The sequence below is a fragment of the Stegodyphus dumicola genome, chromosome 3 (genome assembly GCF_044657685.1).
Source record: "Stegodyphus dumicola isolate Sdum_Otavi_A_Nest chromosome 3, ASM4465768v1".
NCBI classification, from domain to species: domain Eukaryota; kingdom Metazoa; phylum Arthropoda; class Arachnida; order Araneae; family Eresidae; genus Stegodyphus; species Stegodyphus dumicola.
Window position 1 is genome coordinate 75,679,083 of NC_140770.1, and position 26,295 is coordinate 75,705,377.

General features: G+C 31.3%; 1 protein-coding gene across 2 annotated transcripts; it reads right to left on the bottom strand.

Annotated features, from left to right (window-relative positions):
* Window positions 1-2,519: 2,519 nt before the first annotated feature.
* Window positions 2,520-25,964, bottom strand: LOC118180119 (ubiquitin-conjugating enzyme E2 T-like). 2 transcript variants are annotated; one of them, XM_035349259.2, is made up of 7 exons: window positions 25,734-25,964; window positions 21,560-21,678; window positions 15,395-15,464; window positions 12,159-12,264; window positions 9,587-9,685; window positions 5,489-5,569; window positions 2,520-2,726 (listed from the first exon to the last, which is right to left on the bottom strand). In XM_035349259.2, exons 2-7 carry the CDS (start codon window positions 21,663-21,665, stop codon window positions 2,658-2,660), a joined length of 531 nt encoding a protein of 176 aa, XP_035205150.1. In that variant the 5' UTR covers window positions 21,666-21,678; window positions 25,734-25,964; the 3' UTR covers window positions 2,520-2,657. The 2 variants fall into 2 exon arrangements, with proteins under 2 accessions (XP_035205150.1, XP_035205149.2); XM_035349258.2 differs by lacking the exon at window positions 25,734-25,964 and adding an exon at window positions 23,957-24,164.
* Between the last annotated feature and the right edge of the window lie 331 nt (window positions 25,965-26,295).

Consider the following 26,295-nt stretch of genomic DNA (forward strand, 5'->3'; position numbering starts at 1 on the left):
AACATAAATATATAAAAATTCAAATTAAGATTAATAACTTTTATATTCAAGTTAGGTCTTACAAATTTAGCAAATAAAATGTTACATTACCATACAATAATAATATAAAAAAATTTAAGAGTTTGCTTGTGTAACAGATTATGGCAAAGCTGTCTAAGGAAAGAAATGCCTTTGTGGAGCATTTCATAAAGAAAACATGCTCATTAACACATAACAGATGTGTGATATCATGAAAGCATCTATTTAATCAGTTCAGTTACCAGACAGGACTGCTGATGTTCACTGATTTTACCTGCATGAAAAGATGACATAGATTGACATATATGGTTATGTAACAAAAAACTTCTGTCCCATAATAAAGCCATAGCCACTCTGGGGTTGTCCCCTTACTAATAATTGGATCAATTGCTTTATGAGATTTTCTGCAGATATAATTGCAAATTTGCTTATAGCTGGAAACTTGAAGACCAGGCTGCACATCTCTAACATTTTACTCCTAATAAGCAGTTCATGAACCTAAGCAAAGTGCCATATTTTAGCTATGAGATGCTATAGAATTATTTTAATACACATATTTTGAAAAAAGAGGACGAGGGATATTACATTATCTGAATGGTGCTATTACTTATAGCCACACTAAAGATTTTCTGTTATTCTGAGGACATATCACAAAGTCAACTTTTACAGTATCCATCATAACAGCTGACTAACATATAATCTTATCTTTCATACTTGCTGTAAGCTTGGATGTCTTCTCTGGTTACATACATAACCAATTTGATACAATGTATGTACTTCATTTTTGGAACATAACATTCACTATGGAAATGCAGCGGCATGTACCAAGAATGAAACAAATTTCTTAAATTTTATGGTACTTTGGCATAGTTACTGCCACGGTTTTGCATGGTTATTAGATAAAAACATAAAAGGCAATATTAATTAGCTACTTTTAGTTACATTACAAGTATTATAATAGCTCTCCACACAGGTGCACCAGTACAGTAAACCCTTGTCAAATGTGGGGGTTACATTATTCATATATTGCGTATATGGCAAAAATTGCATTTCACAAAATTAACTTTCTATGATAAAAATATGTTTCATTTAATTGGTGTAATTCAGATTAAGAAAGTATGTATAATTTACGCAAATCTAAATATTCTTGTATTGAAAGGAAGAGAATTAAACATATGATAATTGAAAGGGTTTTTATTGCTCAATAAGTATGCGATAAAATTATTTGTTTAAAAGCTTAGTGATTTTTCTTTAGGAGAGTGATTGACAATTTTTAAAAAGTGTCATGGTACAGATTGCAGAGTTTGCCTCTCATAAAGCATCCTCTGCTGTCTTCATTTGGGTCAATCTCCATTGCAAAATCATGCAGTTCTTGTGCCTTTTTTAATAATTTGTTTAATCTTTTGTAAATTAAAGTTGTTTGATCTACTTCATTATTACAACTTTCACAAAAATATCCAGTTCTTCATTTGTCATTTCTTGATTAATTTTTTTATTTCTTCCATATCTGAAAATCTCTCATCATCAACTGCTTTTGTAATTTGTATACTTCTTTGGTTTCATTTTTAGTCAACAAAAATCTTTTAAAATTGATGATAATTTTTGGCCTGAACTGATATCAGCAAGCATTCAGAGTTCAAGTGAATATTGAACCACATACAAATGAAAATCTAGCACTGGACAAATTAAATGAAACAGTTAAAATAATGTGTATATGTGAAATCATGTTCTGCAAACAAGTGTTTGATAAGGGATTACTCTGCAAGAAATGCACATTACTCATATGTACAGATCAAAGTTAAAGCACTTTTTAAGTAAATTGTCATACACGTAACTCCACAATGTAAGCAAACTCCTCATTCTTTAATTCTTTTCATATATTGCACTACTCTGAAAATAGAAAGTTTTTTATTTGCAAGATTTTAAACTTGCAATTGACTTTTAAAAATTTTAGAATTCAGCACACATCATAGATGAAAACATAAGCACATTTACTCAATCAAGAAATTCACAACTCCAATATTAAATTAAGCAGAAGACTCATTTTTCTCATTTGTTTAAATTCCTCAATATGGTATTCATTTATTCATTTTCTCTATGGAACTTTATTAATGTTTATCCCGAACATGGAAATTTGACATAAAAGAAATTTGGTTCTTAGATTTACATATACATACTAATTCAAATGAATTAAAAAATTTAAACATAAATTCTACATAATTTATGCTTGGATATTTACATATACCTTACAAAGGACTACATTCCTGTCATGCAATTAAGTAATCAAGTTTCTTCCCCCTGCATTTTTTTTCAACAGATATATAGAAAAATCATCTAACTAAAATACAAGAAACTGATACTGGTTTTGCATCAAACCTCTTCATTTCTGAGAAACAAATAAAGTATGTTACCAAAAAAATTGAAATGTTTTAAATGGTTAATCTTTTGCATTCAGACTTATACAATGAATAGTTAAATTTACTAGATATCTGACCAGCATGTGTCATTGCATAAATATTTATTAAAAATTATATAAAATTATGTACAGTTCTAAATACAATTTTCAAAAACTCTATTAATTACAATTTTATACATTCAAAGTGCAGAAAACATACTGTAAAAAATATTTATAAAAAAAATCATATTAATTTTCTTCTTTTAGAATCAGATTCACCAGTTTTTCCACACGAAATACTTGAAATATGTTCCTGTTAAAAATAAAAATGATAAAGTTTAAATAACTAATATATATTCATAAAACATGAAGTTAAATAATTAATGTACATATACGTATATGCATATACAAGGCACAAGAGAAAGAACTCCATGATTTGGGAGGATGATTGCTACAGGAAGGGAAGATGTACAGTGATACAGAGTATATCATCAAATAACTACTCACCTGCCTTTTTAGACTAGATTCCGGAAAGGCATTTAAATCCTGGAAAAGGTATGGAAGTAAATTGTCTGTCCCTTCATAGGAGGCAATGATGGCACACCTATTAGATGTCTCTATAATAAATTGACCACCAAAAGGACTATACCTATAATGGCTAGTGCCTGCCATTGGAAATAATAAACAGTCCTTATTAATCTCTAAAATAATCCCCCCCTAAATGACAGTTAATTTTCAGGGTGTCTGCCGCAAACATGGCAAAGAAAACAGCACAAGGTGAAAATGTTGTGATGCAAAACATTGTGTGTGTGTGTGGGGGGAGAGAAAGCAAAGAGAAAACACCATGCTGCAAAATATCATCATTGAAAATAAAGCGGTCCAAAATCTTTGCAGTTTAAAAGCATCATTGTCAAAAATATCATGATAAAAAGTAAAGCACCTACAAGTCATCGCATTGCACACATGTATTTTTCAGGGTTTAAAAGTTAAATGCATGTTTGCAAGATGATTTGGAAGCGCAAGAAGGAAAGAGGGATATTTTTACTTCTATATTTCATATTTTTGAATGAACTAATAAATGTTTGCTGAAAAAGTAAGAAGGAAACTTAAGCACTTCAAAATGAGTAGAAAATTAATGCAACTTATAGCACTTAATAGAATTTTAAATTTACATAGTTAATTAACAAAGGTCAATTATTAAATTAATCTTTTTATAAAGTTTTACTGATAATTTTCATGAGAAATACAATCTAAAAAATTTAGAAAAAGGAAGATAAATAATTGTTTGAGGTTACCTCTATAAAAATTGCTTAGTTAATTATTAAGTTGCTTTCTTTCATGTTTGTTAATTTGATATTGTTTTAGTCAAAATTATATCGTTTAGTTTCCATTTATTCTTAAAGTCTTGTTAACATTTTCATGAAGGTTTGGGTGTTGATTTGTTAGTTATGATGAAAATCAGCCACATAATATATCAATATGAGATTTGGATTTATTGGATTACGCCAAAGCCCACTAGGACTATCTGCTTAAGTGGGGAATGCCTTTGTAGAGAAGTTTTTTAGGAACAGACACGTATCCACATTATACATTAGGAAAATCATGAAAATCTCATACAAACAGCTCATTCGTCAGATGAACTGGGCTGTGCCGTGCCAGTGCCCAGGCACTTGTGGTCAGTTCAGCAGAGAAATATTAATGGAAACTAGTTCGTTTTTACATCAGTCATTGGAAGATTCAAATCTAAAAATATACTCAGAAAATTTAAAAGCAGATTTTTTTTTTAGAGATAATATATAATTGCAGTGAATGTCTCTCAGAAACGTTTGTATCTTAACATCCACTCAAGTTAAAAAAGATATGGTGGAATCTTGAGTAGTTGCTTTGAAGAGAATTCTTTATATTTAGCTTTACATTTAGCCATTTCTTATAAGCACTTTAAAAAGTATTATTTTATTTTGTGGATAAATTTTATTCGAAAATTTTTTAGTTATTGCCTGAACGTTTTATAACATAAAATGAAGCATCTTCCTAAGACGAACACTCCTAAGGCGACCAGTATAGGTATGAAACTTATTGATCTCATCTTTCTAAGATGATCAACTTCATAGAAGAGTAAATCATTTTGAACTATAAATGGTTGCCTGAGAGAGGGTTTATTGAACTTAGATTTCCCATTTAAATATATTTATTTGTTCTTAATTAAAATTTAATTTTTTTATTCCTTTATGTGAAAAACGTTGAATTATTTCTTGTTCTTTCTTAACACATTAATGAATCATATCATAGCAACTTTCTCTGGAAATGACCAGTAGTTCGGTAAAGATTACACGTTGATAGCTTACACTACTGTACTAAATTGATGTCAAATGTAACTTGCTCTAGATTGCAAGACTGCTTGATTATTTACTTAAATCATTTAATACAGAGTATTCCAAAATAAATTTACATTTTTTAAATGTTACTGACAGAGTAATTATTAAAAATAATGTTACTGAACATTTCACATTTGAAACTGCATTATGTGTCTTGAATGTAAGTGAATACATTTGGGCATTCCATTGTTTTTAAGTCTGTCACAGCTGGCTAGGTGGCGGACATTGGCGAACTAAATAGCTAAAGCATAAATGTTTCCTTTTGAAGTAATATTATTGAATTTTAAAGTATTACTGGAAAACTGAGAATGTATGAAAAGACAATGAAGGATAAAATTTTGATATTCTACCACAATCAAACATAACAGCTACAAGATTATCAGATATGCTTGAGGAGGAAGAAACAGTGTGTAATCCAGAAAAAGGATGACACAGCAACAAGAGACAATATATTGCAAATTACAGTCATTCGAACATCTACAACCTTAAAAAGCAGCAAAAATGTTAATACACATTATCATTAATATAACTGTTATTAATATTATACTGGAAAATTTTGCAAATAAATGTATACAATATTACTAGGTACCCTTAAATATTACAATATCTACTAATTTAATTAAATGTACTAAACGGATTTCAACAAAATATTTCTAGAAAAAGCTATGAAAGAATTATAACATATTGAAAGAAAACAAACCTGTTTAACTTGATCTTGTTTGGCATGTTTCGTGGTCCATTCTTTTGCATGTTTAACAAAACTTTCATAGTTCATTTGAGCCTTTAAAAAATTACAGAATTCAATGGTTAGTGAGATCAAATCCTGACATTTCTCAAAACACATCGTTAATAGATTTTTAAATAAAATCTACCTTCTAAGTTAGTAGAATGAATGAACACATGCATGCATTACAAAAAATGTAATATAAATGCAATATACTGTTTAAAAATGTTTTTTTTTAAATAAATCACATTTATTAGAAAAGTCATTAAACAAATACTAGAGAAATATGAAAACATTAAATGGAACAAATATAAGTCCATATTTAATAATATTGCTATATTTGCAGGCATTTTATTACTTATATCATTTTCTTATAATAACTTCTAAAAAATACTGAAGCCACATTCTACTTTTTGATTATCTGTGAAATTGAAAAGCTGCAAACTTATTATTGACTTTGGAGAACATTTGTGAGTTCATTGACAACTAATTTTTTGCCAAGCTGATGCACAATGGGCAACAGTTATTTTCAAAAAAATTTTCTACACTACACGCTTCTAAATATCATAGATTTTGAAAATTAATTTTTTTAAAGGAGATGGGAGGTTGAAAGCATTATCTATAATAACCTCATAACTTCTTGTTACATAATGTATGCCATAATGCATCCAGCAGCTTGTCTATGTACATCCTCTAGCAGCAGGAATGAGTCAGTACGAACTCTGTATTTGCTCAAGGGAGGAAGCTTCAGCAACAAGTAGAGTTTACTTAGGGAAACAATGCCTCAGTATGAAATTTAAATTTTCTGTTACAGTCTGCTGTGCTTATTTCTGAACAAGCCATACATCTCTGTACAGTTGGTCTGTCAAGCTGAAGGCTTGCCAAAACAGTTTCAATCTTAAGAACAATGACTACAGAAACAATCATTACAAAACTTATTATATATGTGGCAACATAAATGGAGAGTTGAAGAAGATTACTATACGTGAAGATAAAAAGAATATCGCCGAACTGCATGCTCAATTGGATATGATTTCAAAACTTAAAAATAAATTCGAAGTTCTAAAGGAGGAATATTATCAAGTTATCAGCGAAAATGATTTGGAGAAACTGAAAAAATTTATTGCAGCTAGATGAAGAGTTGCAAAATTCACAGGTAAGTCTACAAACCTTGATTAATCAAGGTAATTAATCTTAAAATTAGTGAAACCAGTTCTACTTATCTAAATCAAAATAGTGACAGTTCTACTCATTCGAATTTAAATAGCAAAGGTCAATTAAAAATAATGTCAATAAATCTTGCAAAAATCACGCTTCCTGTTTTCAGTGGGAAATTTGAGGAGTGAAACTTGTTTAAAAGCCAGCTATTTAAATATAAAAATTAAAATGTTTTTCCAATCCAGTTACAAAACCTTGCACTGTAATGACCCCTCCTTTTTTTTTTTTTTTTTTTTTTTTTTTGTCCTACTGGATAAATTTTTATAAGAATTTTACCATACTCGTGATTGGATTCTTTGAAGAAAATTATTGAATAGCAAAAATAATATAGCATTTATTTTCAAGAAAGTTAAATTGCTATTAGTGATTTCATTCTCTTTAGCAATTCTAAAAAGGTCATCATTATTAATGCCATTCAGTTCCTTCCCTTCTGTTCTGCTTCTTACCAGTCTTTTCCACCATTCTGGAAGAAATTCATGGACTTTATGGTTACTTACATGGTTTCAGCATTAAAAAAACTGCCACATTTTTTTTGTGTACTTTTGAATATGCACACGACAATAACCACTTCATGTATGCATGTACCACATATGTAACTGAGTACATGCAGATTATACAGCATCATTCTGATAAACAGCTGTACAAATGTAAACATAGCCATACAGATTTTTACTTTTGTTCCCACTTTTCTTATTAAATGTTTCTTTTCATTATTTCTTATGAAGAGAATAATAGATGTGAACTACCTGTGAATCTGTGAGCCAAATATATGGTTTTAGCAAAGTCTTGAAATTGCCCACTTTTCACAAGGGGATACATACCAGATTTCATGGATAATCAGAAAATACTGAAACCCAACCATAAAAATCATTGTCTCTCTCAGAACAGAATGTATCATTAGAAATACAGCGAAAAGTTACAAGGCCCAAGTTGGTCGTAGGAATTACTGATTTTCCTTAAGAAAATACACATTTAAAAGGACTTAATTGCAGCTGCTCTAGTGTATTTAACCAAAGAAAATGGATATGTCAGACTTACCAACATAAGTGACAGACCATGTACATTTACAAAAGGAGAGTAAATTGCTTCATTTTTCCTTATGATAAGCATCATGCAAAGTTCTATTAAACAAAAACAGACTCAAGCTGAATTAAAAGATTTAAAACAGAATCGTAGATCTTTTGATTCTGAGCCCAACAGCATATGAATTATAAAAATAACTCAATTAAAATGCGAAATGATGAGGGTAAATAAGATCTTGACAGACGTTGGTGACAATTCTCAGAAGATTGGACATTTGGAGACTTTTTATAAAATTCAACAAAATGCATTTTTGAAATTGTACAGCTGATTTTGGCCAAAGTTTCCAGAAGACCATGCACTACCGTATAAATATGGCTCTGAGAGCCAGAATGAGCCACTTGTTATTCAACTATGACACTTTACAATTTGAGAAGAAATAGCTAAATTCCTTTTAGAGTTTACACGGTTTTAAGAATTTATAATATTTCTCGTGTGCCGAAGAGGATTTGCTTAGTATTCATAGTCTCCTTGGGCTATCTATAGCCACTTATTTGAGTGCCATATTATTTATAATGCTATACTTTTAATTTTTTTTGGCTAATTTAGAACTTAAATTAAAGAGGCAGTCATAAACATCACAACATTATATATATCATTTTGTTTTTCCAATTTAGCAAGCCAAAAGTTGCACACACAATACAAATGTCAATACAATTATGTAAAACCAAATACCTAAAGCCATTGACTTTAATCTGGTGTAGCTTGAAAAGATGATAAAAAGAACCGAACAATTGAATGCTTAAAAATACTAAAGGTAAATAAGGGTTAAAATTTTTCATTCATCAGTTGGGTCAGACTGAGCTATTTGATTATAAATTCTTGACACACACACACACACACACAAAACAAAAAAAAAAAAAAAAAAAAAAAGCTATTTGATTATACTTCATTTCATAGTAGAACCCCTTTGGTTGTCATCTGTCGCAACCTAACAGCACAGCGGTACGTCGATGAAGTTCTAAGGCCCCTTGTGTTGATCTTCATGTCACGCCACCATGGGCTTACATTTCAGTAAATTAATGCCCGCCCCCACACTGCACATGTTTCTGCTGCTTGCCTTAGTGCTTGCTGAACATTACTTTGGCCAGCAAGGTTATCGGATCTCTCTTCTATTGAGCACGTTTGGACAGGCCTTCCAACCAGCTTGGGATGTTGACGATCTAACGCGCCAGTTGAACAGAATTTGGCACCATATCCCTCAGGAGGACATCCGCAACCTCTACCAATCAATGCCAAGCCGAATAACTGCTTGCATAAGGGCCAGAGATGGACAGACGCATTACTGACTTTTTCATTTTGTGAAGCTTTATCATTTCAATAAATCATCAAATTTTTCTCAAACTGTAATCATTTGTTTTTCTGTACATCACTGTTTTGTTCACATCACTTCTACCAATTTTTGTCCCATTCGGATAACTCCTTCTTGGTGCGTGTTTTTTTTTTTTTTTTTCCTAAGAGTGTATAATCAGGTGAACTAATAGGAATGCTTTCAAATAGGACTTCCTTCACAAAAGAATAAGTAGCTTATACTTACAAAAAAGGAAAACCACATGGAGAAAATACTAAAAGAAGAAGTCTATTCAATTATCATGAATAGAACCATTAGTTAATTAACATTATTTAGTGGCTTTAGGTACTTGGCTCAATTTTTCAGCTAAAAATAGTTTCTTCAATAATTTTGGCAACAGAAAACTTAAAAACATGATTTTTTGACTGCAAGATGAAACACAAGAGCATACATATACATAATTTCACTGTTGAAAATAGACTTACTATTTCAGTCATCAATGGATCTTTGAAATTTGGTTCTGCCATAAGCACCTGGATAGATATCAGTGTGCTTGATAAGTTTAAAGAAGGTTTCCATGCTCCCTTTACACATTGAAAATGAAAAAAAGCTTATGTAAACAATGATTTATTAAAAGAAAAATTAAAATCTGAATATAAAATGAGATATTTAGTTCTTTAATTTAAAATAATGCATGAAAACTTCTGGATATAAAGATGGAGCATGTAAAATATATAAATGCAACAACAACAACAACAACAAAAAAAAAAAAAAAAAAAAAAGGTAAGAATATGATAAAAAATAAGTTAATTTTTCAAATCCTTGTTTGTCATAATTGATAAATTGTTTTAATTACAATTTCATGCACATAGGGCAGAATTAACAAAAACTCTCATGGATGAATATGAAAATTTGTCCAATTCAATAACATTTGCTTTTACCAAAATGAATGTGACTATAGTAAGCTAATATACTATAATATATATTGGTAATAGCAATGGAAAGTTTAATCTCATGAATGTCTGTGATTCATAAATAATTATTCAATGTACTTCATAAAAAGTATTAATGCAGCTTATAAATTATATCTGGCATAAGCAATGTCTTTGGATGTGTGATACAGTAAAAAGGCTAAGATCTGGAATTGGAAATTACCATATTTCATATTTAAATCTAGTAAGACAACATGCAGACATAACAATAATGAGGATTCACTCATTCTTTAGGTTAGACAAAAAAAAATTAGTCCCCCTCCCCCACAGGTACAATAGGTGAGGCAATTGAACAGGCACAATTGATAAGTAACAGAATTTAAAAGGGATGACAGAATTTGCAGAATTTAAGAGAGGCACTGGCATATATCTATATATATAAAGAAGAAAGTTTGTTTATCCTCTAATAACTCAGTCACTACTATAGCTATTGTCACCAAACTTCCTACAACTCTTTTCTGGGTCCTGGAAAAGGTCGAAGTCCACATTAAAAAAAAAGATAATTTTTGCCCTTATTTTTCCGAGCGGCAAGCTGGAGATGAAAATCTGCTTTATTTCGAAAGTTGTTGATACGTATGCTTTTAAATCCTGGGGCTTGTTAATAAAAAAATTCTAAGTTTTACGATGAAATAAAAATAGCATGGCGAAAGATTAAATATATTATTCCCTATTCCAAAAATTCATGGGAAGCCATTTCGACTATTCCTATCTTCGCATCACTTTAATCAACAGACATATTAATTAAAAACTCTGAAAACTTTAATTTTCGCACTCATTTTTCTGAGTGGTAACAGTTTCACGTGTTGGAGATAAAAATGCTTTATTTCAAAATATGTTGCTTCTGCTCGCTTTTAAATCATAGAGTTTGTTAATAAAAAATTTGATACAAAATCTATATAAGTTATACAAAATCTATATAAGGAAGAATATCTGTGTGTTTGTTTGTTCGTGTTATTGATTTCTGATTAATTGTGATCACTTTTTTGCTATATTTAATCGACTAATATTGTATATAGGCGAAATATTGGATGGAACTTGAGCTTTTACCACCATTTTATTAGAAAGACGAAAATCATTAAAAACTGCAAGGCATTGTTGCTGATACAAGGCAGAATAAGCTTATTATTCTATTGAAATTTTTTATGCGGGTTCCATATTGCATCAGACTGAAAAATGTTTTTCAGCTAAAAATTTTCATCATTATTAGAGAAGGATTACAGCGGTATCATTCGCTCTGTTGTTAAATATATTACTCTCAATTTAGCTTGACTGTCATCGGGTACTTCCACTAGCATAGAATATACAGGCAACAAAACTTTTAGAACTGAGGGAGGTATTGATCAGCTGCATTTAGTATCTGCAGAGATTGTACTGGTTAGCACAGTTCTGGCCTGCACCAGCCTCTACAATCTTTCAAAGCCTGAAAGTGTGATCCTGCCAATATCACTGATTGGCCACAGTGAGCAGGGCTGAATTTAGACTTGATGAGGCCCTAAGCTATTTGAGATATGGGGTTCCTTTATGAGTCTGCTATACTATATATTAATACTGTACTATTTTTGGGGGCCCTACGTTATAGCTTGGGTAACTTAAACGTAAATCCTGCACTGGCAGTGAGACTCCCTAACCAGCAGGTTTATGAAAGTGACATGCAGGAATCGCAGTTAGTTGAAATAAATTACATTTAGGATACATCTGCTTCCCAGCTTCTTTATTATACTCTCTATTCATAGATTTTGGAAGGGGGTGGAATTTTCTATTATTTTATTTATTTATTTATTTGGCAGGTGGTCCGGACATTAGATTGTTCTGGATATTGATCATCTGAATTTCAGATTTTGTACTGTATCAATCTCAAAGATCAATTTCTCTGTTATGAAAGACACTACCTAGTATGTCTTTACCTTTTATAAATTACAAATACTTAAAATTATGCAATAACATTAAAAAACTATGTCTTTAATTAACATTAAAATTAACAGTGCTGAAATTAATGCTATTAATATTTTAATAACGAACAATAACAGTATATTAATTTCAAGAAAATGCATATGGAAATACTAACTTGTGGAGGCATTTTTAGTATATCAAGACATATTCTTCCTGAATCGTCAATGTTTGGATGATAAATAGGCGTTTTGAAATGCATGTTTGGAGGCACAAATGGATATCTGAAAGAGTAGAAAATTTAATTAAGTCGCATAAATAAATCTTATACAACAAAACAAATTTTAAAAGGAGTACATAATTTTATTAGATAAAGTAATCCAACTGCTCTTCATCCAAAAGCATGAAGTCTTAAGAGACAAAGACTCATTTACTTTACAAAAAAGAACAAACAAAAATTTAGAAAATATCTATACAATCAAATCAATCCATTCTGCTGCTAGGAAATCAATTTGAGTTTTAACGATTTTATCTGTAGTGGTATCTTGGAAAATATTATTTTAGTTTTAGTTAAGGAAATCATGTCCATTTATATCCGAATATATTTAGAAATGCTCCAATTCAGATACCCATTAATGATTCATTGCCGTCAGAAAAGCCTATTGTTTCTATTCAGAATTCTGACAGTACAGAAGATGCATTAAATGGCATAATATTTTTTTAACATCCGGCTGCAGCAAAGTGTTGAAGGAAAAACATAATAAAATTCCATTAATTTGGTAAAAATATTTTGCCTTACATATTGACAGCCCCATGCCATTGCTATGACTTCACACTTTTTTTTTAAATATTTACTTGCATTTTATGCTGAATTTTTATGCTTTACTTAAAGGGCTTTAAATTGGAATTGTATAGAATTTCAGGATTCCAAATTACTTTTCTTAGGGTTTCTATCAGTAAAATTCAAAATTTTTTTTAATACCATATTGCTTACAAAATGAACCACAGAAAATAATTAATTAAATATATGTTTCTATCTTTATTGTTATTTAATTAAAATAATATAAAGTAAGTCTCTTTCTGAGAATAAAATTATAACAAAAAAGTATTTCTCTTTCCACATAAAATACACATAATACTGATTTATCTTCAATGCTTTTTAAGTCTTTTTTATAACATTTATTTTTCAAAAGATGGCAGGGTTCCATCAAAATTATTGTTTTGTAAAGTTTATTTTAATTAACCTATTTTTTATGCTAAATCTCAATTGTTTTGTCTTTTTTCACCAGAAAATGCAAATTATAGTAAATGTTGTTTAAGATGATTGCAGTAAACATTATCATTTGGATTATTCCAAATTTCAAATTTGGGCTTCCAGATGCCCATATTAGCAGTAGGATTATGTCATTCAAAATTTGATGGCTCTAGGTACCGTTGTTTTATCACAATGCGAGAAACATACCTACGTTTATGCAGATTCTTCATTATTTAATTCCTTCAAATATAATACAAGGCAATAATATTTGATGGCAACAGTTTGAAAAGTAAAAAGGACATTCAGAGCGATTCGACACAAAATCTCAAAACGAAAACAATAGTCCCTCAGGGACAAAGCCCCTTTGGACTAAAAATTCTGCAGAATTCCCCCCCCCCAAAAAAATGCAATCCCTAACATCTAAACCAGACTAAGGTAGTTGTTTTGATTAATTTTAAATTGGCAAATTCTTGTCTGAGGGATGCCTTTTGAACATTAAGGTTTAGGAGTGCAGCACCAGTCAAATAATTTTCAGAAACGTTATTAATAATTCATAAATTAACTTTTGCATTAAACACATTATAGCTGAAACTTTTATATTTTCTTGAATAAAATGTTGTGAAAATACCTATTTAGGTGTTTTCAGTTATATTAATTAGTTAAACTTCATTACTATTTTGAAAGATATTTTTTCTGAGTGTTAAATGTTATCAAAATAGCTATGAGCAAACATAATTAAATTAAGTTACACCTACTCTACTGAATTTAAATAATGAGTGAGAAACAGCTTACGCAACTTGGACCTAGTGCAATGCAACATTTGAGTCAAGCAGCTGGAGGGCTGGGCTGACTGCTGGTGAATTAAGTTTCATTTGTTCTACATGAGAAGGTACATTAGCACAGAAAAAAAGTTCTTAGTTTTTAATATGCGATTTAAAAATAATTAAACTGTTATTGCATTATTAGACCACAAGCAATAAAAAGTTTGATTTTTTAGGTACAATTTCAAGCTGAAGTACCAATAAAAATTTCAATTGCTTTTATATGTTTGTACATAGGATTATAAATAAGGACTGGGGAAAATCCTCTAGACATCTAGTAAGGTTACTCAGTGCTTTTAATTATGCCGAGTGATTGGTTTTGTGTTTGTGAGTATGGCAAAGCCTCGAGGGCTATCTGCCTAAGAGGAGGGATGCCTTCGTGGAGGACTTTCTAAGGGGAACTGGCTCGTATACACGTTACACATGGGGAAAACCACGAAAACGCCCATGCAGCCAGCCCGTTCGCGGGATTCGAACCTCGGACCGAACTACCAGTGTTCAGCGACTTTACCGCTCGGCCGCTGGTGGGCCGCCGAGTGATTGGATTGAGTATAATTGGAGATTAAATTAAGTGCGTTTAGATCAAGTATCATTAATGCATACACATATAGTTTTAAGGATTCCACAAAAAAAAAAAAAAAAAAAAAAAAAAAAAAAAAACTGCAGTTTTAGAGGTTTCTTTAGTTGACAAAATCTGAAGACCACTGCTTTACACTATGCTAAAAGACAGAGCTTATGTTATGTAAGATAATTATATAAGAATTATCGTGAAGTCATAACTTGAATTTCCTGAAAACTAACAACATGCTAAACCTTTAAACATACTTTTCTTGAAACAATGATTTTGACCATATGTGATTTCAGTATGGTACAGACAATATCATTTTGCAAGAATGTTTGAATCTAGTATTTAAAAGATAATCTGCAAAATAGCAAAAGCATATTATACCTTTACATGCAAGCAATTTTTATTTTGTGCATACTAAAATTAATGGCTCAAATCATTTGTACATTGCTTACCAATAATTCTTTTCTGACAAAACAAAAAAGATAAATTTCACCATCCAGTTGGAAGAATGTTTATATGTTCAAAAATGAAATATGCTGTGGCATTAATGTTAAATTAAATTCAAGAACTAATTATATATTTAAATTTTTATTATAATATTTGGAAGGAATTTTTAGAAAGAGAGTGCAGTGTGAAAACGAAAATTAAGAAAAACGGAATGTAACCTATACTGTAAATAAAAATCTAATCAGTATATTAAGCATATTAGCATTTTATGGATTAGAAAATTTAAATGTTATCTAATAATTTTTTGACCAAATTTAATTTACCTGTCTGGTATTTGTATATCAATGTGGAAAATACCATCTTCATATGGTGTACCACTAGGTCCAATTACACCTGAAACACATAAAATGAAAACATTTTTTTAAATGAATCAATAGCACAATCTGCTAATCAATATTAAAAAACTATTTCTCAGATAACAACAGTTCCAAACATGCCTTTTATTATGACAAACCTATTATATATATTTTAATTTTACAATTATTCTGGCACGTTTCTTCTTGTTGAACATGCAAATGTAAAATGTATGCTGCCTTTTTATTAGCCCAGAAGGACTATTAGTCTCAAAACGGCATTTTGTGTTAAATCACCATGAAAGTCTCAATCACTTTTCAAATTGTTGCCACCAAATATTATTGCTCTGTATCATATTTAAAAAAATTAAATAATGAAGAATCTGCATGAATGTATGTATGTTTTTCGCATTGTGAAAAAAAACAACGGTACCTAGAGCATCAAATTTGAATAACAAAATCCTCCACCCAAATATGAAAACCTGGAAGCCTAAATTTTGATTTTTGAATTTGTTTTATTATCTCTTTCATATTTTGTAAAAATTTTAATGAATTTTTGATTAAAAAACTCAGCAATAATAAAGTGAGCAATGGCAACATAGTACAAGAAAAAAACATTTTTATCTCCAGGGCATGAGTCTGTCTATTGGAAATTCTAAAGTTAAGCAGTTTTTAAATATTTTGTGATATTGCTGTTGAATTGAATGTTATGTGGTTTAAGTGCAAAGAACATGATACTTAATAAATAAAGGTAGCACACAAAACAGTAAAAAAAGGGCCCTTTGGGAGTAATATAAAATCTGAAACTTTCAGATTTTTTATTTAATTTATTTTACTTTCAAAAAATTTCAATAAAAATATGGGGCGGGATATGAGGAACTGGCAGCTTTCATGATATGGCATATATATATATTTCATCATATGAACTGGCAGCTTTCATCAGAATGTTATGACAAAACGCATCCTAGGGTTGAATTGGAATCCTAATAGAGATGAGTTGTCGTTGGAGGTGAAGGGTTTGGTGGATTCGTGGAAAACGTTGCGACACACTAAAAGATGTGTTTTACAGACAGCTGCAAGAATCTTTAATCCTATTGGTTTGATTGCACCATTTGTGATACGTATAAAGTTACTGTTACAGGAAGTTTGGGAGAGAGCGTGTGATTGGGACGAAGAGTTGCCGAAGGACTTACAGCAAAAGTGGATAGCGTGGTGTAATGAAATTGAAAAATTAATAGACATTACTATTCTGAGATATTGTTTTTTAAATTGTAAGAATGAGCAATCGGAAGTACAAGTGTTTTGTGATGCTTCGCCAAGTGCTTACGGAACTGTTGTTTATTTTAGATATTGTGAGAATAATGGGAGTTACAGAGTATCCTTCATAATGAAGACTAGAGTGTCACCATTAAAGAAACTAACGCTGCCGCGGTTGGAGCTAATGGCCATGGTAATAGGCGCTAGAGTGGGAAATTACCTTAAAAGTGTTTTTAAGGATAAAATTGGAAGAATAGTGTTTTGGAGTGATTCTTGTATTGCTTTGCATTGGGTGAAGGGAAGTGCGAAGAGATGGAAACAATTCGTTGCCAACTGGGTTGTGGAAATTCAGGAAAGATCGAGTCCAAGTGATTGGTATTATTGCCTGTCTGACGATAATCCCACAGATTTGCATACTAGAGGAATCTCGGCTGAGGAGTTGGTACTTAACGAAAAATGCTGGTAGGTCCCCATTTGGCTTCGGAAAAGTTTTGAGAGTTGGCCTAAACAGTGGGTTACCAAATGTAGACAGTACAGAAATACTAGGAGAGCAAAGAAAAAATTCTGTCAAATGCTTTGTAGTTCAGTTGGAATTAGTTGAGCAGCTTTGGAACAAATTTTCAGTTTGGAGCAAGTTGCAGAGAGTTGTCGCTTGGTGTTTAAGGTTTATAAGAAATGTGAGGGGGAATAGGATTTTGACTCTCTTCTTAGAAACAAGTGAACTAAAACAAGTGCACGATGGTATAATCAAACTAGTCTAAATAACCGAGTATAAAAAGGAAATACAGTCAAAAGTCGTTAATCCGGACTCGTCGGGACTTCGGCGATTCCGGATTATAGATCATCAGTTTAAATCACGTAAGATGGCATGCAGAAATTCTAAAATTAAAAATATGAAACCATAATTTATGAAATAAAGAACAATTATGATCTAAAGGGTATCAAAATTTACAAAAAAAAGCTTAATATTTATTTTTTTACTTTAATAAACATTTCTTTCAATGTAAGTTGTTTAAGTTGCTTCGTTTTATGTGATAATACTTTCTCTTTAATTCTATAAACAGACATAATTTCTTGTTCAGTTACAAAGTTCCGCTGTTCAAGTCCCGTTAATTGCTGTGCCGAGAATACCGACTAACTTGTCAATCGAAATTTTTTCGTTTTCACTAACCTCTCTGTCACATTCTTCATGTCTTTATCCATTTTTTGCAGCAATTCCACTTTTTGTTTGATGGACATCGAAACATACTTTCGTTTTGTACGATCCTTTGGGAGCTCCAGATTCGGAAATTCTATTTGACATAATCTGTTCAAGTTTACTTTTATAGTATTGCTCTTACAGTCTGCAAAAAATAATAAGCCGCATCCAATTCAAAAATTAAGGAACAACGCAATCATCAACATTAACTGAAATAGATAATTTTAGCTTATACCATTCGTTATACATATAACGCACACGCGAAAACGTATTCTGCGCTTGCGCACACGCAAATGCGCAGTCGTAAGAGGTCTTACACACACGCGTAAACGCCTATGCGCATGTGTCAACGCGGCGCATGCACAGAAAATTTTTAGCTTTGAGGTCCGGATTATGGGTGTCCGAATTAACGACTTTTGACTGTAGCTACTTTAGAGAAAGCGAGAGTGTTAAAGAAAAGTTCTTTAATTTCTCTAAATCCGTTCTTAGACAACAGTAGCATACTACGTGTAGGAGGCGTTTAAGAAATGCCAGCTTATCAGAGTCTGTGAAACATCAAATAATATTGCCTAAGAATCATCCTGTTACAAAATTATTAGTGACATTTTATCATCTTAATTATATGCATGCTGAAGTACAATTAGTTAACTCTGTGATGAAACAAAAGTATTGGATTATAGGAGCAAAAACTGCAATACGCAGAGAATATGAAAGTGTGTTATCTGTGCCAGATTTTGCCCTGAGTTTTCGAAACAAATGATGGCCGACTTACTTTCTGCAAGAATGAATCTCGGAAGACCATTTTATAAATGCGGAACTGACTTTTCAGGACCATTCTTGATCAGTCCTAGATGTGGTAGAGGAGTTAAACCACTGAAAATGTACGTGTGTGTGTTTGTATGCTTTGCAATAAAAGGTGTCCATTTAGAACTTGTTAGTGATCTTAGTGCTCAGGCATGTATTGCAGCTCTGAAACGATTCATCGGACGATGAGGAAAGCCAGATGAAATATTCAGTGATTGTGAAACGAACTTTATGAGTGCAAAGAATTACTTAAAAATGATACAAGAAACGATAGAGACACTTGGTACTTACTTGACCAACGAAGGCATTAAATGGACAATAAATGTTCCATCAGCCCTTCATTTTGGAGGCCTGTAGGAGGTTGCCGTTAAATCGATGAAGTTCCACATAAGACGAGCTATAGGATCGCAGATCCTCTCACAAGAAGAATTTTTAACGTGTCTAGTGGAGATTGAAGCTATACTTAACTCTCATCCTTTAATGGCTGCTTCTGAGGACCCAAATGACTGTCATTACACCGGGTCACTTTATTATTGAGTTCGACTTAAAAGGTGTTCCTGAGCCTGATGTTACAAATGACAAAATTCCCATCCGTGAACGATGGAAATTAGTCACACAGATTTCAAAATTGTTTTGGAAATCGTGGTCAAAAGACTACTTGACTCAGTTACGAGTGCGCAACAAGTGGAAACTTCCCAGTGCCGATTTACGTATGAATGACTTGGTGCTAATCAAGGATGAGAACTTGCTGCCACTTAAGTGGAAGATGCCAAAAGTAATTTGCATTTACAAGGAAACTGACCAGAGTAAGGTCAGTCAACTTAAGAACTGTGTCAGGTGAAATGAAAACACCAATACATAAACTGGTCAGACTTCCTATAAATGACTGATTTATTTCATGTTTTATAATAATATTTACAGTTTGTTTAATTTTTATGTGTTGCATTATATTTCAGTTTATATTTCTAGTTCAGCTGATGACGGGGTCGTGGGGGCCCAGTGTGTCACGCCATCCATTGCTCGCCGAAAGAGCATGCTTCTGCTATTCGTAAAAAGCTAAAAGTAATTTATTTCTACTTTTAAATGAACAAAGTTTGTAATTGTGTTCTAAAGATATAAGTGAGTTGTGTTTCAAGTTTGTACGTTGGAGCAAAAGAGAAATATTTATAATATTTACTGTGTAAAGTTTTAATTTCCAGCCCATTCCACAAAGAGGAAACATAACATGAGGCATTCGGGAATTAATTTTAACCTCTATAGCCAATCACGAGCTGGTGTGTAGTTATAAAATTCTTTAATTAGAAGGCTTAGCAATCAGTGCAATACACATAATCATCTTTTGCTACCTCTTTTAATCATATTCCTTAGCATATGGGTATGATCAATAATAATCTTTTACGTAATTATATGGGTATGATCTACTTCTATATCAGGGTAATAACTATCAACACAACCCTCACCAATAGCCTAGTTAGCTAGGGCAAGGGGGAACTTCTTCAGACTATTCTGTTTTATATCCCTTCCAGCAGTCTGAATGGATTGTTGCTATATTTTGCTCATGTTGTATTGCTGTTTGAGATATGAATGATAAATCACTCGCTACCTTCCCAAACATATTCCTCCAAAATCCACCGAGTATTCTACCGCTGTTGTTCTTACATCAAGGGAACAAACTTTTATTAATTTCAATTACTTTACAGGGACTGCCTATTCACTCATTGAATCTTTGCAACAGATGTAGGGGAACACATTTACCTCACGTAATTGTTCCAATCAATAGCAGCATTTCTACTCATATTAAGCTGTGACACTATTTGATGGGCATCAACTCTACCCAAAAGTATATAAATCTAATAGCTGTGACAAACAATATTCAGAAATTACTGAACCCATTTTCTCCAACACAGCTCTTCTTTTTATAATTTTGAATATTGCACCTCCAAATGGTTTTGTTGTTAACATATAGTTTCATGTTGTGGCTATTTTTGCATATTTGTTTGTCAGGTAAAAGACCCGTGTTTTGAGGAAATGATATGGCATCCACCTCTTTATTTGGAAAATTAAAGTTTGTTAATCGCATATTAACATAAATAAATAAATAAATAAAAATAAAAAAAAGCAATGTGAATTAAAAAAAAAAAAAAAAAAAACTTAGGAAAAATGAAAGACGAAGCTAATATAAGAACAGGTGACAAGAGAACAAAATGCAACATGATGCTAACAACAGGCAAGATACCTCGGTTGATTAGCAATTTAATCTTGAAGGTCACTAAAAGGAAGTACCTAAAAAATTTACTTACTTGATGATGACAGTGGATTTATTACAGACTTTTAAGAGGATGTTGTTCTTACAACATATTTACTTAGATCATGCATTATGTATTTAAGTAGTACTAGTGCACTGATCATTAGATTTACAACTTACGGGATTCCTTTGTAGAAGGCTTTTTAAGGATAACTGGCTTGTATTCCACATTACACATGAGGAAACTACAAAAATACCCATGCAACCAACCCATTCATTGGAATTAAAACCGAGTTGAACTCTCATTATTGAATGGTGTTGGCAAAACAGATTCTCCTGAAGGTTAATAGTGCATGTATACCTGTATGTAATGAAGCATTAAATCAGTTCTTGTTACTTTTTTCCTCTTTAAGTTCTTCTGGGAGGTTTATTTCTAATATAAAACTCTCCATCTTTTCAATATATTGCTTTAATATCCTATATATTTGAAAACATTTAATCAAATCAGTACCATGTAACAGTCATAAGTTTAAAAGTGGCAAGAGAGAGCATTGTGTTTATTTATTAATAATAGGATTAAATGATTAATATTGCACTTTTTAAAATACTTATAGTTAATATATCAACATACTCGCTTTGAGTTCCTGGATATTTTCAGTTGCCCAACATGATATGCCAGGTGGAGGTTGATTTTGAAACTTTTCCAGTTCCCTCTTTATTCTTAATAAACACTGCATGTTCAATATACACCTAGATCAAAGAGAAAAATAAATAAATGCAAAAGAATTAAATAAATGAATCAAAACACTAAAAATACATCACAGTTTTGATATCTGAGAAAGATTTTTTAACATCATAACAAGTAAAATGTTTCAGTTTGACATATAAGTAATCCGGATTTACACAAAATCAAAAACACAAAAATACATTAGTTGCAAACAAATAGCAAATTTAAATTCAAAGAACTCTAAAAAACCAAAAAGCAACTGAAATAGTTCTAAACTCCTAAAAAAAACTAAGGGCTGATCTTTGGAATATGGTAACTGGTAGTTTGGCAACATTTTGGAGGCGATAAAGGTTACTACCTAGGACTTTGGTAATAATGTGAGAAGTACTCAGTTCCGATTACGCATTATTTTGTGTGAGGGAAATGAGAGATCATGAGATATGTCATGTGACATTAGTGGACAAATTACAGTTCTTTAATCGGAAAAGGGGGGAGGGGGAATTTGGAAAACTGTAGTACTACTATATTATTTTGTATTAAGCTTCATTGTGTGTTGTGTGAAATAGTGGAAGTGTGCATGCCACGTAATGAAGATTCTGAATATTAGGTAAGTTAGTATTTTTAATCATTTGAGGATATTATTTTTATGCATTGTTCTAAATGTAAGGAGTAAATAAATTAATATGGTATTATTGGAAAATTGTTATTAGCAATGATTTAGTGTAAAGTAATTAGGATTGTAATCTAATTTTTATTAATTTAATGTACGTGCTTATTTATATTTTAAGTAGTGTTTTTTAATTTAATCATCATGATTTTGTGAGTTATATGTTTGTAGTATTTTGGAATACGTTGAGTATTTTCATGCATTTTCGTGAAATTTTTCTAATTTATGAGATAAAAGCAGTGTACATGGATATAGTGAAGAGTGTGCGCAATGCCATTTTTTTGCAATTCTGGGATGTTTTTTTAAGTAAAAATAAGTCGACGTGTACATGGTTTAGTGATATTTTAATTAAATGATAGTTATTTTGTGAATTTTATGTTTGTAGGAATTTGGTATACGTTTCAGTTGAAGTAAACGTGTATGGAAATAATTTAAATATTTGACACTAAGTATTCGTAACCATTTGTAATGTTTGCGGTAGGAATTCGTTGGTGACGTTTATAATATAATAGATAATTTAGAAGTAAAAGTTTTTGGATATTTTATTTATTTTATACGTGGAAATGTTCATCCTTGGAAAGGTATATACTTTTTCGCGATCAGGTAATTTCATATATGTTATTTTTACTGAGTTTAAAGATTCACAGAATTTTTTTGCATTTTCGTGCAAATTTTTGTAATTTATGAGAAAATAGCAGTGTAGATGGATAAAGTTAAGAGTGTGTGCAATGCCATTTTTGTCAATTCTGGGATGTTTTTTTAAGTAAAAATAAGTCGACGTGTAAATGGTTTATGTGTATGTGCTATTCTGAAAAACGCGCAAGGAGTTTGCGATTGTGCACTTTTTTCCAATTTTGCAGTTAATATTTGTCATGATTAAGCAGTTTTGTTACATAAAATTTCTACCATAAGTGTAATTCGGCTAGTAGATTGTTGGAAAAAGTGTTCAGTAAATAAAAAGAAAAGAAACAGGTCTTTACTTCGTGAAATGGCGGCGAAAAAAAAATAGAGGGTTGCTGTAGCAGAGTTAGTCGCCAAATTTTCGCCAAGTTACCATAATCCAAAGATCAACCAAACTAAGTCTCCTTAATGTTTATAAATCAATAATATAATTATATTTTGGGAAGAGTTAAACTATAATAATTACAATAAGCTAGAAAATGAATTTAATTTTTGAACTGGTGAAAATTTATTCTACGGTACCCGTTGGCGAATTATTTCTTTTTTGACGCCAAGATCGGTGCCAGGAAGGATCTACGGCAATTTCAAGATGGCCACTACACAAAAACAAAATAAAGAAGTCAAAGACTTGCACAAACTCGGTGTCCATGTGCACACTGACCTATTTTCACTTAATAAAAAATCAGAGAATTGCACAAACTAGACACTGAGCATTACCTTAACTTTGTCCATGTACACATCTATTTTCACTAAAATAAAATCAGGAAGCTAAAACTATCATGGTAACCAGAAAAAAATTTGCCGCTGTCTTAAACAGAGACGAACAAATAACCAAAAATACGCAAACAGAGATGAATAAATAATCAAAAATACACATTTCCTAACATAAAAACATTAAACAACAAATCTTTAAACAAAAGTTAACACACAGAGACACCAAATTTTTAACATACCTTTTTTTCAAGTGCACACATTTAGGCTTCCCACAACCATCCCCTCCATTCTCCAGGTAAGCAATTCAATTACATTTTTCATCGTTTCAGCTTATCTACTGAGATATACTCAAATGATGGTAACCACAGCAAAATAATAGCAAGTTCAAAATCCAAGACCATATTACGCACGTGCAAGCAAACACAGCAACTGAAAACCAAATCCGGATTCATATGAAAGGGTTACTATTACAAAAAAAAAAGCCAAAATCTAAATTTATCACAACACGTGTGGCGATATTTGCAGAAATAACACCTTTTTAATGACAAAAGAAAACCAAAATTTTTCCCAAGGTTAGTTTTGCCAACATTTTCAACGTTAGGGTTACTGATTAATGTATTTCCTGCAGTAGGCTTCCAGGTTTCATGAACAACCAATACTGCTTAGCAATTTTTCCAGATAAAAAACAAGAGGTACCATACAGTAAACATTAGCCTTTTGAACTAATTAAATGCTAAGCTAAGAAGCATTCATTTCTTTTGCTAAATTACTCAAATTACCAAAAAGCTTGAAAATAATATAACAGTAAACCGATTCTATTTATAAAATTAATTTTTTAATTAATTACATATTTAATTGCTATAAATGAATTATTTTTACCATAAAACAACAAAAAATGTCTTTGGTACAGCTGCAAATTTATTAGGAATTTCTTGATCATTTCTACGGCTGTTGCAATGAATGGATAATAAAGCTGAAGCAGAACCATTTATTTGAGATTTAAATATTGCACTCTTTAAATATAACTTTAAAGTATCTGCCTGAAAGAATTTTATATTCCATTCATATAGCTGCAGGTAGAAATGGGCAGGACACCAGAATTTCACCACTGGCCATTTAGGTACAGTCCTACCACACTCTGCAGTTACTTCCCAATTTTGAGAGAAGGCACTCCAGGGAATAGTCCAAGGGTCTCCCAACCCCCTTACTCCACCGCCAAACTCTGGAGAAGACTTTCCACTTGACTGTATTTTAAGTGCCTCCTTGCTACACAGACACTATATGTATAGAAACATGGAATATATTCCTTCACCAATATTCAAACCTGGCCTCATCACAATCAGTCACTAACCATTTTACAGACTAGAGCACTTTTCTGCGATACAGTAGAAAAGGGCAGAACTGCTTCTATTTTAAAACAGCGTGAACATTCAGAAAACAAATTTTGTTACATGCTAAGTATGAATATGACTGATTTTTTAAGCCTTCATTTAATAATTAATATAATATCTCTCAATAATCTGGCAGAGATGTTTTTTCCAGCTAGAAGTCACAGGGCAGTTGAGACATCGTAAACAGTATTTTCATCATAAATTAACAAAAACTGCCAGTAAATTGAAACATTAAAAAAAAAAAAATGTTAGAACAGATTTTACATTAAAGGAATACTTGAAATGAACATATTTTTTTTCATTGTGTTTTATTCACCATGGAAAATTTATATATAACTGATGCATTGTAATCTTAGATGATTAACGAGTAAAATGCACTCATTTCTAAAAACAATAAATACAATATATTTTGTTCTAAAAAGCATTAAAATTGAAATAATCATGTCACATTTTGAAAATTTTAACATTTACATAATTAGTCTTTCAAATGACATGAGTCATATGCTCTCAAATAACACCCTAAATATGTAAGTACCGGCATATAGAATGTAATAAATATCATTATTTCATCAAATTAATAATTCTCTTTTTCATCTGAAAGAAGTTACTGATAAAAATTTCATGCCTTTTCGAACAACAGATTTTTCAAAGTTCTGTAAGGATTTTTCAACTTATAAATTTTTTGTTCGTGAATAAATCTTAATGTTCCACATGAAAACTCGGAAAAAACTTATATTTTATCTTTTATGATATTTTTTTTAAAACTCAAAGCATTATCGTCGGCATACGAAACTCAAAGTTTTCAATTTAGCGGATTGATAAAAGTCCGTTACAACTATGCGACTACAAACGCTGACGATTTACGGAAGTTAGCGGGTCTCACGTGACTGGTGGCAACAATACGTCACAAACTATTTGTCTGGGTTACTATAATTGGCTGTTTTCCACTTTTTTATGTGAATTTCGAGAAGTTTAGTTTATAGAAAATCCTTAATATCATGATGTAAACAAACACCGATGGCAAAAAATTATTTGGTAACTACATCCATTACGTATTGATAAATGTTTCGACATGATTACATATAACTGCATTAATAACCAAATAAAACAAACTTAGATTACAAATGCGTTATGTAATGGAGCATGTAACTAAAACTTCAGAATTGTAGAATCCGGAAGATTTTTTT